General features: G+C 44.6%; 1 protein-coding gene across 1 annotated transcript in view; it reads left to right on the top strand.

Moving 5' to 3' along the window:
* The window catches only part of oca2 (oculocutaneous albinism II), a 707,523-nt gene that overhangs the window by 294,780 nt on the left and 394,639 nt on the right, over positions 1 to 18,104 (top strand). Inside the window, exon 13 of the mRNA XM_085999552.1 lies at positions 13,336 to 13,474. Coding sequence (XP_085855678.1) covers positions 13,336 to 13,474 — 139 coding nt within the window. The remainder of the gene's footprint in view (positions 1 to 13,335; positions 13,475 to 18,104) is intronic.

Genomic DNA, 18,104 nt, shown 5'->3' with positions numbered 1-18,104 from the left:
CAAGTCATCCTCGGTTCCGAGGGACTGCCTAAGAGAGAGATAATTCATTTTATTGTGAAGGTTCCTTTTACGTGTCAACCCCTTAGACATATGTCAAGAATTTATGATGAGCAACTTTTAATTACTTAATGGGAACCAGGCCTGCTTGTTAACAGTTACCATCTCTCAACATTCTCTGGCTTTAAATAATGGAGGTAAGACAGTATGAGATAACAATGGCTTTCTGTCAGATTATCTCAAATACTATTATCATGGCCGATTACATAACCCTCCATCCAACCCTGACAAGCTTGGTTGTTCCTAACTGTGGCTCTCAGACTGCTGCCTGACATACCCATGGTTTTTTTTATCATTAATTCTTTCTGTTTTCCCTGAGTTCAGCAGAATTGTTGAAAACCCCTTTCTCCTATTCCCACAGTTTAATTTAAAGCAGTATTCCGGATTAACCTTTTCCCATACCTTTTATTATCTTATATACCTCTATAAGGTCACCTCTCAAATGCTCCCTTTCCAGGCTGAAAAACACATGTCAATAGAAAAGCAGAGTATTTTTTAAATGGTGAGAGATCGGGAAATGTTGGTGTTCAGAGGGACTCGGGTGTCCTTGTACACAAATCACTGAAAGTTAACATGCAGGTACAGCAAGCAATTAGGAAAGCAAATGGTATGTTGCCCTTTATTTGAAGAGGATTTGAGTATAAGAGTAAAGACACCTTACTGCAATTATATAGGGCCCTGGTGAGACCACACCTGGAGTATTGTGCACAGTTTTGGTCTCCTTACCTAAGGAAGGATATACTTGCCATAGAGGGAGTGCAACAAAGGTTCACCAGACTGATTCCTGGGATGGGGGGATTGTCCTATGAGGAGAGATTGAGTAGGCTAGGCCTATATTCTCTAGAGTTTAGAAGAATGAGAGGTGATCTCATTGAAACATACAAAATTCTTACAGGGTAGATGCAAGGAGGATGCTTCCCCTGGCTGGGGAGTCTAGAACCAGGGGTCACAGTCTCAGGATAAGGGGTCAGCCATTTAGGACTGAGATGAGGAGAAATTTCTTTACTCAGAGGGTGGTGAATCTTTGGAATTCTCTACCCCAGAGGGCTGTGGAGGCTCAGTCATTGAGTATATTCAAGACAGAGATCGTGATTATTGGATGTTAAGGGAATCAAGGGATATGGGGATAGTGCAGGAAGGTGGAGTTGAGGTAGAAGATCAGCATGATCTTATTGAATGGCGGAGCAGGCTCGAGGGGCTGAATGGCCTACTCCTGCTCCTATTTCTTATGTTCTTATGTAAGTCTCTCCTGGCTCTTCTCTGCACTGCCACCAGAACTTGAAGTCTTCCTTGTTTCTTGGCGACCAGCATTGGCTGTAGCATTCGAGGTGAGGTCTGGCCAGTGCAGTGTAGTTTGATCAGGACTTACTGTGACTTGTATTTTACTATTTTGACCATATAGTCCGACATTCTGTTTGCTTTTTTGATTGCTGCCCTGCAATGGTTGGACATGTTGAGCACTCAGTCTAAGAAGCCTCTTTCCACTTCATCCTTAGCTATTTCAGCATCATTCATGGAGTATGTGTGTTGCCTATTTTTCTTTCTTACTTGCAGCACTTTACATTTTTCCACATTAATTTCATCTGCCATTATTCGTCCGACTCACACATTTTTTTTGGCTCACCCTGTAACTTCTGGGCGGCCGCCTCTGAATCCGAGTCATTGATGTGAATTAAAAACAGTACGGGTCTCAACGCCGTGCTCTGGGGCACCTCACTGAGTACTTCTCCCTACCACGAACAAGAGGCTTTTAACCATTGTTTTCTACCTCTTGTACATTACCAAGTTCTACCCTGAATCCCTGCAGCTTTGAGCTTAACCAACAGCCTTTCGTACGCAATTTATGAAATGCTCAAATTAGAACAGGGACTTTGCCTGGTGTCCTGGTCAACATTCCTTCCTTGGCCTCAATCATTGGGTATGAAGTGTTGTGGGACATTCCAAGGAAGTGAATGGTGCTATAGAAACCGAGGTTGGGGGCTCCATACATTGGGAATCATGGCTGCAAATAATGGTCTTACCACTTGGTGGTGCATTGGATTGAAGCTCGAAAACTTTGCAAAACCAATGCTTAATTTTGTTTTTTAATATTGTCTCATTGTTGTTTTTAAACATCACATCTTGAAACTTTGCAGCATTTTCGCTTTTTTCACTGAATTGTCTCCCAGACTAAACGAAATAACTTCCATTTTGAATATCCTCCTGTCTCATTTGTCTCCCAACCTTGGCTGCTACATGTCCATTCCAAAAAGAATTTAAAAAAAAATGTTTGAAGTAGTCATCAGATCTAATGTACTTTTTTGTACAAATACTTATACAAAAAAAAATTCCGGCTAGGAATTTGCTCCGAGCTACTCTCACTCCGCTGCCGTAAGCCTTTATGGGTGTAATCAGGATTTCCGTCACACTCACGGTGAAGTTAGGACTGCGGAGCAGGAGCAGCTCTGAGGTGATTCCAGGCCTCTGTTTTCCTGAGGGAGCTGAGAACTTAAGTGCAGGGTCCAGACTCTGGGATCTTTTAAAAAAAGAAAGACTTGCATTTATATATCACCCTTCACGACCTCAGCACATCCCAAAGTGCTTTACAGCCAATGAAGTACTTTTGAAGTGTAGTAAATGCATCCGCCAATTTGCACACAGCAAGCTCCCACAAACAGCAAGCTGATAATTTGTTTTTTTATTAGTTTATGGGATGTGGGCGTTGTTGGCAAGGCCAGCATTTATTGCCCATCCCTAGTTGCCCTTGTGAGCCGCCTTCTTGAACCGCTGCAGTCTGTGTGGTGAAGGTACTCCCACAGTGCTGTTAGGGAGGGAGTTCCAGGATTTTGACCCAGCAACGATGAAGGATCGACAATATACTTCCAAGTCAGGATGGTGTGTGAGTTGGAGGGGAACTTGGTGGTGGTGGTGTTCCCATGTGCCTGCAGCTCTTGTCCTTCTAGGTGGTAGAGGTCGCGGGTTTGGGAGGTGCTGCCGAAGAAGCCTTGGCGAGTTGCTGCAGTGCATCTTGTAGATGGTACACACTGCAGCCATGGTACACCGGTGGTGGAGGGAGTGAATGTTTAAGGTGGTGGATGGAATGCCAATCAAGCGGGCTGCTTTGTCCCGGATGGTGTCGAGCTTCTTGAGTGTTGTTGGAGCTGCACTGATCCAGGCAAGTGGAGAGTATTCCATCACACTCCTTACTTAATGACCAGATAATCTGTTTTTTAGTGATGTTGATTGAATATTGATAACTCCCCTGCTCTTCTTCGAAATAGTGCCACGGGATCTTTTACATCCACCTGACAGAGCAGACAGGGCCTCGGTTTATTGTCTCATCTGAAAGACGGCACCTCTGGTAGTGCAGCACTCCCTCAGTACTGCACTGGAGTGTCAGCTTAGACTTTTTGTGCTCAAGTCTCTGGAGTGGGACGTGAACCCACAACCTCCTGACTCAGAGGTAAGGGTGCTACCCACTGAGCCATGGCTGACATGAGCTTGCACTGCAGAGCAGTTGGATGGACAGACTCTTGAGCCACCACTACCTGCGCAGTTTGTTACCCAGCAGCCAATGTAGGTCGCCCCACGAGAACTTCCCCAGATACATATTTTTTCCCTTTCCACCGAAGGAGATACCTTCTAGTGCCGTACACCACAGAATGAGAACGGAGGGAATCAGACACATCTCCACATTCAGTGATACTCTCCACTGGCACATTTATTTAATTTGCTGGAATGGAAATATAGGGAACGATGAGTTGGACTTTGATAATGATGTTTTGCTATAATTTTTGTTTTTGTTTCTCTCCCAGCGGTTACTTTGCAATTTAAAAAAATTTCTAATCTGGTGAGCTGATCTGCAATTACTTGCTGGTTGGCATGGAGAGGTTTACCTCCTGCAGCACAGGCCAAACATCAGTCATCAGCTGAGAAACACGACAATTGCATTGAATATGAAACTAGCAGGGGCATGCGATTTGGAGAGGGATTAACCACAGCTATCAGGATAAAGCTGCCTTGCTGTTAAGAGGCATTAGGGAAACCCCTGAACAATTGCTGTGTAAAGAATATCGCATTCAACTCACAAATATATCTGGCATTTTGTATCACAAGAATCTCTAACACTTGAATCACAAAAGAAAAGCTCTAATACGTGATTAACACACAGTAGCTAGCCAGACGTGGGCTGCTTTTCAGCCCTGTTAATAGTTCAGTCAGTGCAACAATTTCTGTGATGTAGTTAATCCTTCATTTCCTGAGCAATGCAGTTTCAACTTAATTTTTAAAAAATTGAACATACGAATTAGGAGCAGGAATAGGCCACTCGGCCCCTCGAGCCTGCTCCGCCATTCAATAAGATCATGGCTGATCCGATTACTCCACATTCCCGCCTATCCCGATAACCTTTGACCTCCTTGCTTATCAAGAATCTATCTATCTCTGCCTTAAAAATATTCAAAGACTGCTTCCACCACCCTCTGAGGAAGAGAGTTCCAAAGACTCACGATCCTCTGTGAGAATTTTTTTCCCTCATCTCTGTCTTAAATGGGCGACCCCTTATTTTTAAACAGTGACCCCGAGTTCTAGATTTTCCTACAAGAGGAAACATCCTCGCCACATCCACCCTGTCAAGACCCCTCAGGATCTTATATGTTTCAATCAAATCACCTCTTACTCTTCTAAACTCCAGTGGATTCAAGCCTAGCCTGTCCAACCTTTCCTCATAAGACAACCCGCCCATTCCAGGTATTAGTCTAGTAAACCTTCTCTGAACTGCTTCCAACGCATTTATATCCTTCCTTAAATAAGGAGACCAATACTGTACACAGTACTCCAGATGTGGTCTCACCAATGCCCTGTATTACTGAAGCATAACCTCCCTACTTTTGTATTCAATTCCCCTCGCAATAAACAATAACATTCTATTAGCTTTCCTAATTACTTGCTGTACCTGCATAGTAACCTTTTGTGATTCATGCACTAGGACACCCAGATCCCTCTGCATCTCAGAGCTCTGCAATCTCTCACCATTTAGATGATATGCTTCTTTTTTATTCTTCCTGCCAAAATGGACAACTTCACATTTTCCAACATTATACTCCATTTGCCAGATCTTTGCCCACTCACTTAACCTATCTATTTCCCTTTGTAGCCTCTTTATGTCCTCTTCACAATTTACTTTCCTACCTATCTTTGTGTCATCAGTAAATTTAGCAACCATACCTTCAGTCCCTTCATCCAAGTCATTTATATAAATTGTAAAAAGTTGAGGCCCCAGCACTGATCCCTGTGGCACACCACTCGTTACATCTTGCCAATCGGAAAATGACCCATTTATGCCTACCCTCTGTTTCCTGTTAGCTAGCCAATCTTCTATCCATGCCAATATGTTACCCCCTACACCATGAGCTTTTATTTTCTGCAATAACCTTTGATGTGGCACCTTATCAAATGCCTTCTGGAAATCTAACTACAGTGCATCCACCGGTTCCCCTTTATCCACAGCACATGTTGTTTCTTCAAAGAGCTCCAATAAATTGGTTAAACATGATTTCCCTTTCACAAAACCATGTTGACTCTGCCTGATAACCTTGAACTTTTCAAAGAATCATTAAGCTGTCTGAATGTCCTTGGCCATATTATTGTTTGCAATAAGGTTTTCTAGAAATTTTTCCACATTGACTGTGGACAGGATACCAGTGGGCAGTGAGCCAAATGACACTAATGTGGAGATGGGAATTGTAGCTACAGAGTAATATTCCCTTCCCTCTTAATACCCAGGCTTTCTATCAGGGTAGGCCAACACTTTCACCTTGCTCTCTATCCAAGTAAAAAATGTTTTGGAGAACTAAGGAATTGAACAAGGTGGTGAGAAGGTGGGTGGGTTGAGTTGAGGTCAATGGGGAAATAAGACAGGCCTGTTGGATCAAATAGCCTTTTCCGATCCTAAAAAAATTCTATGTTCTTATATGTCTGTGAAATGGCTGCGAGGATGAGGTTGCGGGAGTGGGGTGGGGGTGGTGGTAGGGGGACAGAAGAAGTGTTTAGCCATGATGGTCCAGCCATTGTGGTGTGGGGCAGGCTTGATGGACCAGCTGGTCTTTTCCTGCCCGTCATTTTCGTATGCTCGTGTGTGATGGTGTTTCATCAGCAAGTCAGTGAAAGAGGAGAGGGGAGAATATCAGCTGGTTATTCATGCTCAGTGGCAGACTGCATTTGCATTCAGCCATTAACCATATGCGTTTGTGAGCTATCGCACACACTCCTTGGATTTGGATGCTGCTTTTACCACCAAACACTTGGTGCAGCATGATTCTACTGCAGACCGACGGTCCGTCTCGCTAACTTGGCGTGGTTCGGAGCCATCGGACAGCCCACACTTCAGGGCTAAAAATAGGGATTAGGCAAAAAACTGCCTGTTAACAGGCAGTTAATTGGCACTAATCCCCTTCCCGCCTCGGGGAGGCGGCTCCCAACACAGGTCGGGTACCCACCTCCTGGGACATTGGCACGGAGGCGGGTTGGGGGCGGGATGGGTTCCTGCCCCCCGATTCTGCAATTTTCCCACCACTCCCGCCTTCAAACCCGCCTCCTCGGGGCTTGGAAAATGGAGCCCTATGTAATTCTATGTAATAATAAAATAGTAAGTTAACTTTTTCCACAGCTGACAGAGGAGTAGTTATTCAGAATTACTAAACATTTAATCGTAAGTTAAGTGTATATATAAAGTATAAAGATAGTTGTTAATTTGCTGGGAAATAGCCCAATTAGACAGTGACACACACTGGATTACGAGAATTGTCTGTAAAGGTTTATGAGATGAAAAGACAAATTATTCGAAAACAGAAGCTTCACTTAGTTCTTCCATTTCTCCCGATTGTAGCAAATAAAGTTAATACTGTTTGTAAATAAATGAAAATACTGAACAAGCTCTACGATAGTGGACAAAATCTGGTCTTGCTCTTGATATTTTTTACTTGTTCCTTTAAACAAAAGATAGTTTCTCTAGATGAGTGTGCACCTTCAATGATCTGAAACTTAACCTTGTGTCTACAGTACCTGGGCAACCAATCCTCAACGTCTTACATTTCAATTTCTGTTTCAATTTCTGAATTCTGTTTCCCTTCTCCTATTTGACCAGATATCGACTAAAATTTGCTTTCACAGCCACGTCTCTTTCCTCAGCAACTGTCTCCGGCTTCGAATTATTCCATATTGATTCCAACTTAAATTCATGTTTCGGAGCCATCCTTCATCACAGCTATCTCTACGATATTCAGCACTGCTCTTCTCAATCTATTATAAACTTGCTATTGGATAGTATGGCGGATACCATCACATCTCACATCATAGAAGACAGATAATACTAGCCATGCAAGACACTTTTTGTAACTGGTCAAATTATTACATAGATTTATTCATAAATAGAGCTAATTACAGAAGCAAACAGTGTAGGTAAGATATTGAGCAGTAGAATAGAGGAATGGGAGACTGGAGGCAGATTCCAAGGTGTTTATCAAAACAAACCAATCTGATCAGTCCCTTTGAATTCTTGCAGAAGTTGAAATAAAACACTTCTCAGCAAGAAATGTGAAAAACAGCTTGGGTTTCTTTTCTCTTGAAAAGAGAAGGCTGAGGGCTGACCTAATGGAGGACTTTAAAATGATGAAAGGCTTTGATAGAGTAGAAACAGAGAGAGTGTTTTCACTTGTGGGGAAGAGCAAAACTAGAGGTCATCAATATAAGATAGTTACCAAGAAATCAAATAGGGGATTCAGAAGAAACTTCTTTACCCAGTGAGTGGTGAGAATGTGGAACCCACTACCACGGGGAGTGGTTGAGGCGAATAGTCATAGGAGGCTAAATTCGGTTGATTTGCCCTCCCGTTAGTGCCCTAAGAAGGTGCTAACAGGGCGCAAATCAACTAGCGCCTGGGCGCGGTGCCGCTAACACCTCCCGCGAAATTCAGCAGGAGGTTAGTGATGGTGCTAACCGTTAGCGCTGCACGGCGCAGCGCCACCGGCGACGACGTCATTGCCGTGTGCATCGCCCTGCTCGAGCCCCGGCTGTAATATTGGGTGGCGCCCCCCGACTTATCGCTGGACGCTATGTCTGCTGGGGTCAGGGGGGCCTACCTGTGGCCTGGGCAGCGCTAGTTAAAGGGGAGGTGGTGGGTGGCCATTTTTGTTGCTGGCCACCTGCCAGCACCTGCCCCCGTTGCTGTCCTCAGCCTCCGTGAAGCCCCCCCCCCCCCGCAGGGTGCGGGCTGCTCTCCATGAGCCCGGCACTCCTCGAGTGCCAGGCTCATATGTCGGCACTCCCGATCCCTGGTGGCCCAGCTGGGCACCAGGACGCGCTGTGCCAGGCCCCTCTCCTTCTGCCAAAATGCATCAGCTCACACTTCTCTATATTAAATTCCATCTGCCACTTGTCTGCCCATTCTGCTAGCCTATCTATGTCCTGTTGCGATCGATTGGTATCATCCTCACTGTTTGCCACACCTCCAAGTTTGGTATTGTTGTGGAGTATTTTAAACCAACACTCGACACAAGGTTTTAGATCGATAGTCAAGTCATCTTTATTGCACTGGTGGGGTAACAGTCTGCTCTGTCTTAGCCAGACTTCTCCAAATTGTTACAGAATTGTTACAGAAAACACTACATTTTTATACATTACAATACAATCTCATGTTAAATTCATTCCTGCCACCTGATTGGATCTTGGCCTACATGCAGCTTCACGGATTGGTTACGAATCTTAATATAAACATGTATAAGCTGCCTCCTCAATCAATCACTCAAACTGCTGAATGCTAATTAAAAGATACCTTGGAATGTAACCTAGGTAATAAAGTTCTTACGGGCAGTTAAAATGCTGGACATGCTGCCTCCATTTAATTGTTTTATATCTCTCCAAAGGTCAGCTATCTTTGACCGCATCTTTATGGATGTGGTCTTTCACGGTAGTCAGTGTCTTCCTTATACTATTCAGTGAAACTGCCAGCGATGTCAGTTTAACTCTTTCCCCACTGCAGGTATCATCGGCAAATTTAAAAATTCTACTCTGTATTCCAATATCCAAGTCATTTATATATATCAAAAAAAGCAGTGGTCCTAGCACTGACCCTTGGGGAACACCACTGTCTACCATCCTCCAGTCTGAAAAACAACCATTTACCATGACTCGCTGTTTTCTGTCCTTAAGCCAATTTCTTATTCAAGCTGACACTGACCCTCCTATTCCGTGAGCCTCAATTTTGTTAACCAACCTTTTATGTGGTACTTTGTCAAATGCCTTCCAAAAATCCATATAGACAACATCCATTGCAATCAAAAAATTCAATTAGATTAGTCAAACACGATCTGCCTTTTACAAATCTGTGCTGGCTCTCCTTAATTCACATAAACCTCTCCAAGTGCCTGTTAATTTTTTCCCTGATTATTATTTCTAAAACCTTATCCACCACTGATGTTAAACTGACAGGCCTATAGTTACTAGGCTTGCCCTTTCACCATTTCTTGAACAAGGGTGTCACATTTCCCACTTTCCACTTCTCTGTCACCTCTCCCGCATCTAGGGAAGATTATGGCAAGCCCTTCCGTTATCTCCTCCCCTATTTCCCTTAGCAGCCTGGGATGCAAGCCATCCAGACCAGGTGACTTATCCACTTTAAGCATATCCAGCCTTTCCAGTACATCCTGCCTATCAATTTTCACCCGATTCATTACCTCTACCATCTCCGCCTCTACCGATATTTTGTCAGCATCCTCTTCCTTAGTAAACATCAATACAAAGTACTCATTAAGTATTCTAGTCTTGCCCTGCGCCTCTAAGCATATATCACCTTCTTTGTCCTTAATAGGTCCCACCCTGCCTCTTACTACCCGCCTACTATTTACATGCCAGTAGAAGATTTTTGGGTTCCTTTTTATGTTAACTGACATTCTAGTCTCATATTCTCGCTTTGCCAATCTTATTTTCCACTTCACTACCCCTCTCAACTTATTGAATTTGGCCTTGTTCTCACTTGAAGAATTCACCTGACATGCATCATACACCCTCTTTTTTTCTTTCATCATATTCTCTATCTCCCTCGTCATCCAAGGAATAGTATAGATGCATTTAAGGGGAGGCTAGATAAGCATATGAGGGAGAAGGGAATAGAGGGTTCTGCTGATAGATGAGGAAGGATGGGAAGACGCTCGAGTGGAACATAAACGCCGGCATGGACTGGTTGGGCCGAATGGCCTGTTTCTGTGCTGTATATCCTATGAAATCTTGTTCCTCAGCAAAAATGTAATACAGTCTTTATAAGAATTACGTAAGTGCGAGCTTACAAAGTTTTCTTCATCCCTGTGCTCTATGGCAAGTTGTACCAAACTGCTGAAACACAAAATGTGCTTTCTTTTATCAGCTACAGTTCCTTTGAAGAAGGATCATGAATATACATCATTTGGGCTTGGGAAATTTGACATTTCCACTGACAATAGATGCCAGACATATTCCTAAAACATCTCGAACTCAATTGACTTTTCTGATCAAACGCGAGTAGCCTTCTTTGTACAACCCACCCTGACGGGATTACAGGAAGCGTTCTTGTGGAATGTTGCCCCTCAACAACTTTGCAATCAAGAAAGCGTACCAAGAGGTATTATGGCATTAAACTAGCCATCTTGGGTTGGATTTTCCTCTGGTGCAGTGTGCAGCACAAGACTTTCTGGATCGGCAGTGGTGGGCTCCCTCTGCAGAGCGGTCATACCACCAGGGGCCTGCCCTGCAGATCTGATTGGCACTGAATAGAGGTAGGTCATAGCAGGACTTCTGCCCGTCGCCCCCCAACCTCACTATGACCCTGATCCAATTTCCTGGGTCGGTGTCAATGAGGTGTTATGGCAGGCTTCTGGAGACTTCACGGCTCTGCAGAGGGAGCTCTTGCTACAACATCCAAAGGGGGAGACACTTCTGTTAAAGGGGTCAGAAGTCCGTTGAAAATCCGAAACAGCTTTTGGCAAAATGGATCTGTACGAACCAACATCACTGCTGCTGGTGTTGTGAGGGCAAAAGAGAGGGAACCTTGGCCCAGGCCAGATTTTCTCCCTCCAGTCGCCAGTGATTCTGGTCAATTTCCGGCCACTGTGCAGTCAGTAGCGCCACCTCATCCTCTGTTCTTGCTGCAGGTTGGCGGTAGTGTCGCACGGAGGCAGAGAAATCAGCCAGTTTCCCTCGCCCTAACCCCTTGTCGTCGTATAAATGTGGCAGTGAAGTCAGGGGGTGGGGAGCCAAGAAACCGGCTGAGCGGAGAGAGGGGAAATTTCCAATGTCTGATTAAAGGGGTGCAGGTTCATCAGCAGTCCTCCCCATCCCATTTCCTCTGCTGTACGTTCTGATTTTGGCTGGCACGGCAGAGGGAAACCCAGACGCTGGTCTCTGAACAAAATTGATGTCTTTTAATGAAGCTTCAACCTCCTTTTGAGTGTGGTGTTGAAAACTACTACTTTAAACCACAAGAAAAACCAGGGGAGAAAAATTCCATTTCGGTTACACTTTCATTCCTCATGATGGCAACAAATCCGGTTACTTTTGCTTGTAAATAAACTTAAAATATCGAATGACTTCCCCTGATGGCTTAGTAGATAAGCGCAGCAGCTGTTATGATACTAAACCATACGGACTGACAGATAACGGCTTCAATTCTCAATCTGTGCTGAGTTAGCTGACCTCAGCCAACGTGGCCATTGTTGTCTTGGCTCCCCGGGGAAAAGTTAACCAGGGCCCTCACTTCCAATTTCTATTCAGTGGCCTCTGCTGCACTGTGTGCTTGTGCAGGGACTGGGTTAGAACAGGATAGAGCTAGGCCTTGATGCCTCCAGGGAAGGATTAGCCTGTAGAATCACTCTGTAGTCTCACACATAAAGAATGGTCAGATGGTTGAGGTATTGTTTGGCTGAAGCTGATGGGATTATATTCTAGCAAGAATCAGCATCTATGGGTGAGGAGCAATGTCCCCTGTAAGCTGCGCTTTGCTCTGTGCGGCCTGTTTCTTTTCAATGCGCGGTCCCTTTTAAATTTCTGCGCATGCGCGGTATTTCCAGTGTAAAAGCTTGTGAGCGGCCTGCACGGGACCATGCATATTACTACATGGCTGCTCACGTGCGCAGCTTCGAGGGAACGTTGGTGAGGACGTGCCAAGTACTGTGTACAGTTTTGGTCTCCTTACCTAATGAAGGATATACTTGCCTTAGAAGGTTCGCTAGTCTGATTCCTGGGATGGGGGGATTGTCCTATGAGGAGAGATTGAGTAGACTACATAAGAACATAAGAAATAGGAGCAGAAATAGGCCACTTGGCCCCTGGAGCCTGCTCCGCCATTCAATAAGATCTTGGCTGATCTTGGGCTGAAAGCCACTTCCCTGCCCGCTCCCCATAACCCTTCACTCCCTTATCTTGTAAAAATCTATCCATCCCCACCTTAAATGTGTTTAATGACCCAGCCTCCACAGCTCTCTGGGGCAGAGAATTCCACAGATTTACGAACCTCTGAGAGAAGAAATTCCTCCTCATCTCAGTTCTAAAAGGGCGACCCTTTATTCTGAAACTATGCCCCCGAGTTCTAGATTTCCCCACGAGGGGAAACATCCTCTCTGCATCTACCTTGTCGAGCCCCCTCAGTATCTTATATGTTTCAATAAGATCACCTAGGCCTATATTCCCTTGAGCTTAGAAGAATGAGAGGTGATCTCATTAAAACGTATAAAATACTTAAGGGGCTTGACAGGGTAGACGCAGGGAGGATGTTTCCCCTGGCTGGAGAGTCTAGAACTAGGGGGTCACAGTCAGAATAAGGGGTCAGCCATTTAGGACTGAGAAGAGGAGAAATGTCTTCATTCAAAGGGTTGTGAATCTTTGGAATTCTCTACCCCAGTGGGCTCAGTCTTTGAGTATATTCAAGGCAGAGATCGATAGATTTTTGGATACTAAGGGAATCGAGGGATATGGGGATAGTGTGGGAAGGTGGAGATGAGGTAGAAGATCAGCCATGATCTTATTGAATGGTGGAGCAGGTTGGAAGGGCCGAAGGGCCGACTCCTGCTCCTATTTCTTATATTCTTAATTTGCCGCAATAAACATCGAAACCCTTGAACTAATCATCTATTATCCATTGCATCTCCTCCCCTGACAGGATCCCAGTCCGTACAATGCTGAAATTTCTGAAGCCAACAGTTGGCAGTGATTGCTTTTTCTAATTTTTAGTTTAATCTAGGCTTAAGATCCCTGATGCTATTATATCTCCTGCAGGTTATGTGAGGTGCTCAATCTGGACCCCAGGCATGTCCTGATTGCGGAAGTTGTTTTCACCAACATCGGCGGAGCAGCCACAGCAGTTGGGGATCCACCAAACGTCATCATCGTCTCCAATCAGGCACTGCAAAATAAAGTAATGCCATTCTTTTCAACTTTATTAATATTGATGACGAACAACTTGTCATAATATGACCTCCAAGATAAGCTGTGTTTCAAAGGTGTACATTTTAATTATTTAGACACATTTAAGCTGGAGCTAATGTAAGGCCAGTCCCTGTGGATTGCTAGGGCTGGGTAAGGACATGCAGTGTAAATTAATCTTTCACTCATTTATTGTATTAGCGTTCAGTCTATGTTAGTAGTTTTAACTTGAAAGTATTACAGACTTTTAACTGACCCCACGAATGGACAATGTGTTTCCCCTCCCCCCCCCCCAATTAATTTTGGCATAATTTATGTAGTGACATGATCACTGATTTAACTACTTAAATTTAACGAATAAGGGATGATGGCCACCTTACCCTTGTCTGTAATTTTTCAAAATGGTGGACCTACCAACATTACGGTGTAACCTCTCAGCCAATGGAGGCTTTCGCCCCAAAGATTTACCAATTTTTCCCTTTCAGGAGCTGATCTTCTGACTGTGTATTTTCAGCATTTGCTATTTTCCTTTCAGATTTCAGTTTTCTTTTTACCAGCCTTTTCACAGTCTATCACTGTTAAGAGAAAATATATATTGACCCGGATATTCCGATCCCTACGGGTGGGTACGCACTGTGTACCCACCCGTAGGGACATCAGAAATGCCGGTTTCAGGCATGCACAGCGCATGACAGATCGGACGCCTGCCCTGGAGAAGGGCCTCTGCGAGCGGATAGTTCCGCTTTCTGGAGAATCTCCGCCCGCAGAAAACCCTTACAATTCTTACACCTGGTAAAAGTAGGCGTAAGGCCTGCTTTTACCAGGATAAGAGTTGAAAAAAAGTTAAAAAAAACGTTTTCAGTCATTTATCATTTAAAAATACTAAAAAAAAGTAAGTTTATTTTTAGCCCTGTAAAAAACTTTAATTATTTTTTTCAAAAAATTAAATTTTTTGTTTAAAATATTAAATTTATTGCAATTTCAACTAATTTTAAAAGTGTGATTTAAAAAAAAATGTATTTAATGTTTTGAAGTGTTTTAGGGGTGATCTCCATTCATGTATTTGACAGGTCTATCTGTCAAGTGTATGAAAGGAGATTCCCTTCTTTGATTGGCTCCCCATGGCCCACGTGATCCCAGGGAGGCTTGCGAACCGCATGCGCCTCTGGCTTACGTGGGCCCTGCGCACTTGGAATTGGAGAGGCCCAGCATCGGAACTATACGCATCTCGGGAGCCCTCAGGTAAGTGCGTAGATTTTTTCCAGATTGGAGGCTTCCGCACGCAGGAAGCCTCCGATCGGAAAATACGGCCCCTTGATTTTTGGTCAGCTGTGGTTCAGTGGTAGCACCCTTTTGGTGTGGGGGGGGCGGGGGGTGCGGGCACGGGGGATAATTTTACCTATGCTTTGCTATAGTATGAGCTTAGAGGAACTTTGTTTTCCAACTGGACAGATTTCAGGCAGGTTAACTTTCTCAAACAGCCAAGAATAGTCCACTTTAAGAGTGCTCTCCATGATGTATGTAAGGTAAGTCTACATGGCCACAGACAAATCTTTGGCATTGAGAACTTTTTTTAGTTTTATTTTCATAGTTAGTTTCCTTTTCTAAAGATTCATTCTGTCCAACTTTTCCTTTTTTTCCCCCACTAGATCTTACCGAACACTCCATTTGTTCGGCACTGTCTCACGTACTTTGTTTTCACAAGCCACATTTTGTAATGTTCAAAACATTTCATTGGGCACAACAGTGGGTTGAATTTGGATATCAGGAGGTACGTTGTGCAGCTCTGCATTTGGGGTTGGTGTGTGCTTGATGCTGCACTTGCCCTACAACTGTAGTGGTGGTGTAAAACAATTGTCCTTCGCATTGACGTTTAGAAGTTGGTGTAATTTAAATCCGGAGTCAAGGGGGGGGGCGATTTTGCCAGCCCTGGGGAGGCGAGTAAGGAAGCGGGACTGCTGGGAAAATGGCAGAATCTGGGGTGGGTACCCATCCCGCCCCCAACCCGCCTCCGTGTCATCTTCCCAGGAGGCGGCTACCCGACCCACGCTGGGAGCCGCCTCCCCGAGGCGGGAAGGGGATTAGTGCCAATTAACTGCCTGTTAACAGGTAGTTAACAGGCAGTTTTATGGATAATCCGTATTTTCAGCCCTGAAGTGTGGGCTTCCCGACGGCTCCAAACCTCAAAAGCTCTCGACGGATGAAGTGTCACTCGCTGACGTCACCAGTAACCGGCTTTCCCTTAATTGGCCTGCTGAGCCCGCTGGGCAGGCTTAACAAGGTCAATCAAGGGAAAATAGCGTGGGTTGGCCACAAGTTGATGGAGGCAGGACTAAAACCCGACAAGTGGGAGTCCCGCCTCCAAAAGCTCCCCAAGGTCTTGTTTTGCTCCACTCCAGAATCAGGTTGGACCCCGACCCTGGATTCAGCATTGGTGTGAATCCAGGTTGTATCAAGGTCCTGAAATTCCACACCAATTTTAAGCTGTTCTCCAATGTTAATCATGATGTGGAGATGCCGGTGTTGGACTGGGGTGGACAAATGTAAGAAGCCACACAACACCAGGTTATAGTCCAACAGCTTTATTTGAAATCACAAGCTTTCGGAGCGCTGCTCCTTCTTCAGGTGAAGTGACTTCACCCGACGAAGGAGCAGCGCTCCGAAAGCTTGTGATTTCAAATAAAGCTGTTGGACTATAACCTGGTGTTGTGTGACTTCTTACATTTCTCTAATGTTAAGTCAAGGCAAATCGTTTTTCTGGACAGAAATTTAGGGCAGAAGTCTTTTTTTTCCATTTTTCTGCTCCCAAATTGATTCCCCTAATGCAATTTAACTCTTCCTATGATTTACCTGCTCAATCATAGTGCATCTATGACCTATGTCCTTTATTTACAGAGAGGGATGCAAGTAGAACACTCTTGTCGAACTAACAAGTTTATTATTAATAATTTTGAAAATATCTCCAATTCAAAAAATAATTCAAACCCTTTAGGGTTGAAATCATGCCGAGTGATATTAGCAATGAATCCATTTGTAGGAACACGTTTGTGTGTTCATTAATAATGTGATAATAAAAATAGATTTTTGTCTGTGTTGAATTTTTAACTTGAATGCTCTATTTCTAGAAAGAACATGCGAAGGACTAAAAAGCCTATAGTCACAAGGGGCATTTCTCAAAGAAAAAGCCATGAAATTAGAGACTGAACAATTTTGCTATGGTAGGCTTCACAAGGTCCAAAGTTTTATGTAAAACACATTGAGGTGAATTCCCTTCGGTGATCCTGCTTGAAAGTAGGGGGGATCACGGCTGAGTTGAGGGTAAATTTGAGTGATGGCCTCGACCGCTGCTCATCCGGGATTTCCCTCCCTCGGGAAATGGTGGTAAAGGCCCTGAGTTCCTCCAGTGGAGGGATAGGGTCTAGTCCTTCCAAGTTGGGCCCAGTGCTTACCTGCTAAAGGCCTCAGTCTCGTGCCGGTAGCCCACCATGCAGATGGAGTGAATGCCGACTCAGGAAAATAGATCAGGATTGAGGTATATCCAGAAAGATGGGGGGGGAGCTCCACCCCAAAGAGGATAGGCTGGGGCTGGTTTCTTTGGAACAGAGAAAGCTGAGGGGCGATCTAATTGAGGTGTATAAAATTATGGGCAGTCTAGGTAAAGTGGATAGGAAGCACTTGTTCCCCTTAGCAGAGAGATTAATAACCAGGGGGCATAGATTTAAAGTAATGGGTAGAAAGATTAGAGGGGAGTTGAGGAAAACAATTTTCACCCAGAGGGCGGTGGGGGTCTGGAACTCATTATTGGGATTATATTGGCTTCTCATGCTTAGTTCAAGTTAGTTTCACCATTCCAATTAGCAACTAAATTCTGTTTAAGGTTATTTTGACCAGCAGAGAGGCTAGGCCAGTTTTAGGCTGTTCTTTTAAAAATTCATTTTTATGGGATGTAGGCGTCACTAGCAAGGCCAGCATTTATTGCCCATCCCTAATTGCTCTTGAGAAGGTGGTGGTGAGCCGCCTTCTTGAACTGCTGCAGTCCGTGTGGTGAAGGTACTCCCAAAGTGCTGTTAGGGAGGGAGTTCCAGGATTTTGACCCAGCGACGATGAAGGAACGGCGATATACTTCTAAGTCAGGATGATGTGTGACTTGGAGGGGTACTTGGAGGTGATGGTGTTTCCATGCACCACCTGCCCTTGTCCTTCTGGTTGGAAGAGGTTTGAGAGGTGCTGCCGAAGTAGCCTTGGTGAGTTGCTGTAGTGCATCTTGTAGATGGTACACACTGCAGCCACGGTACGCCGGTGGTGGAGGGAGTGAATGTTTAAGGAGGTGGATGAGGTGCCAATCACGCGGGCTGCTTTGTCCTGGATGGTGTCGAGCTTCTTGAGTGTTGTTGGAGCTGCACTCATCCAGGCAAGTGGAGAGTATTCCATCACACTCCTTACTTGTGCCTTGTAGATGGTGGAAAGGCTTTGGGGAGTCAGGAGGTGAGACACTCGCCGCAGAATACCTAGCCTCTGACCTGCTCTTGTTGCCACAGTATTTAGTGACATGCTTAACAGCGTAAGAAGGAAAGGATTTGCATTTATATAAAGCTTTTCATATCCTCATGACTTCCCAAAGC

The sequence above is a fragment of the Somniosus microcephalus genome, chromosome 10 (genome assembly GCF_052327205.1).
Source record: "Somniosus microcephalus isolate GS21.2 chromosome 10, FLI_Smic_1.0, whole genome shotgun sequence".
Classification (NCBI taxonomy): Eukaryota; Metazoa; Chordata; class Chondrichthyes; order Squaliformes; family Somniosidae; genus Somniosus; species Somniosus microcephalus.
This window is presented reverse-complemented; position numbering and strand designations above follow the sequence as displayed.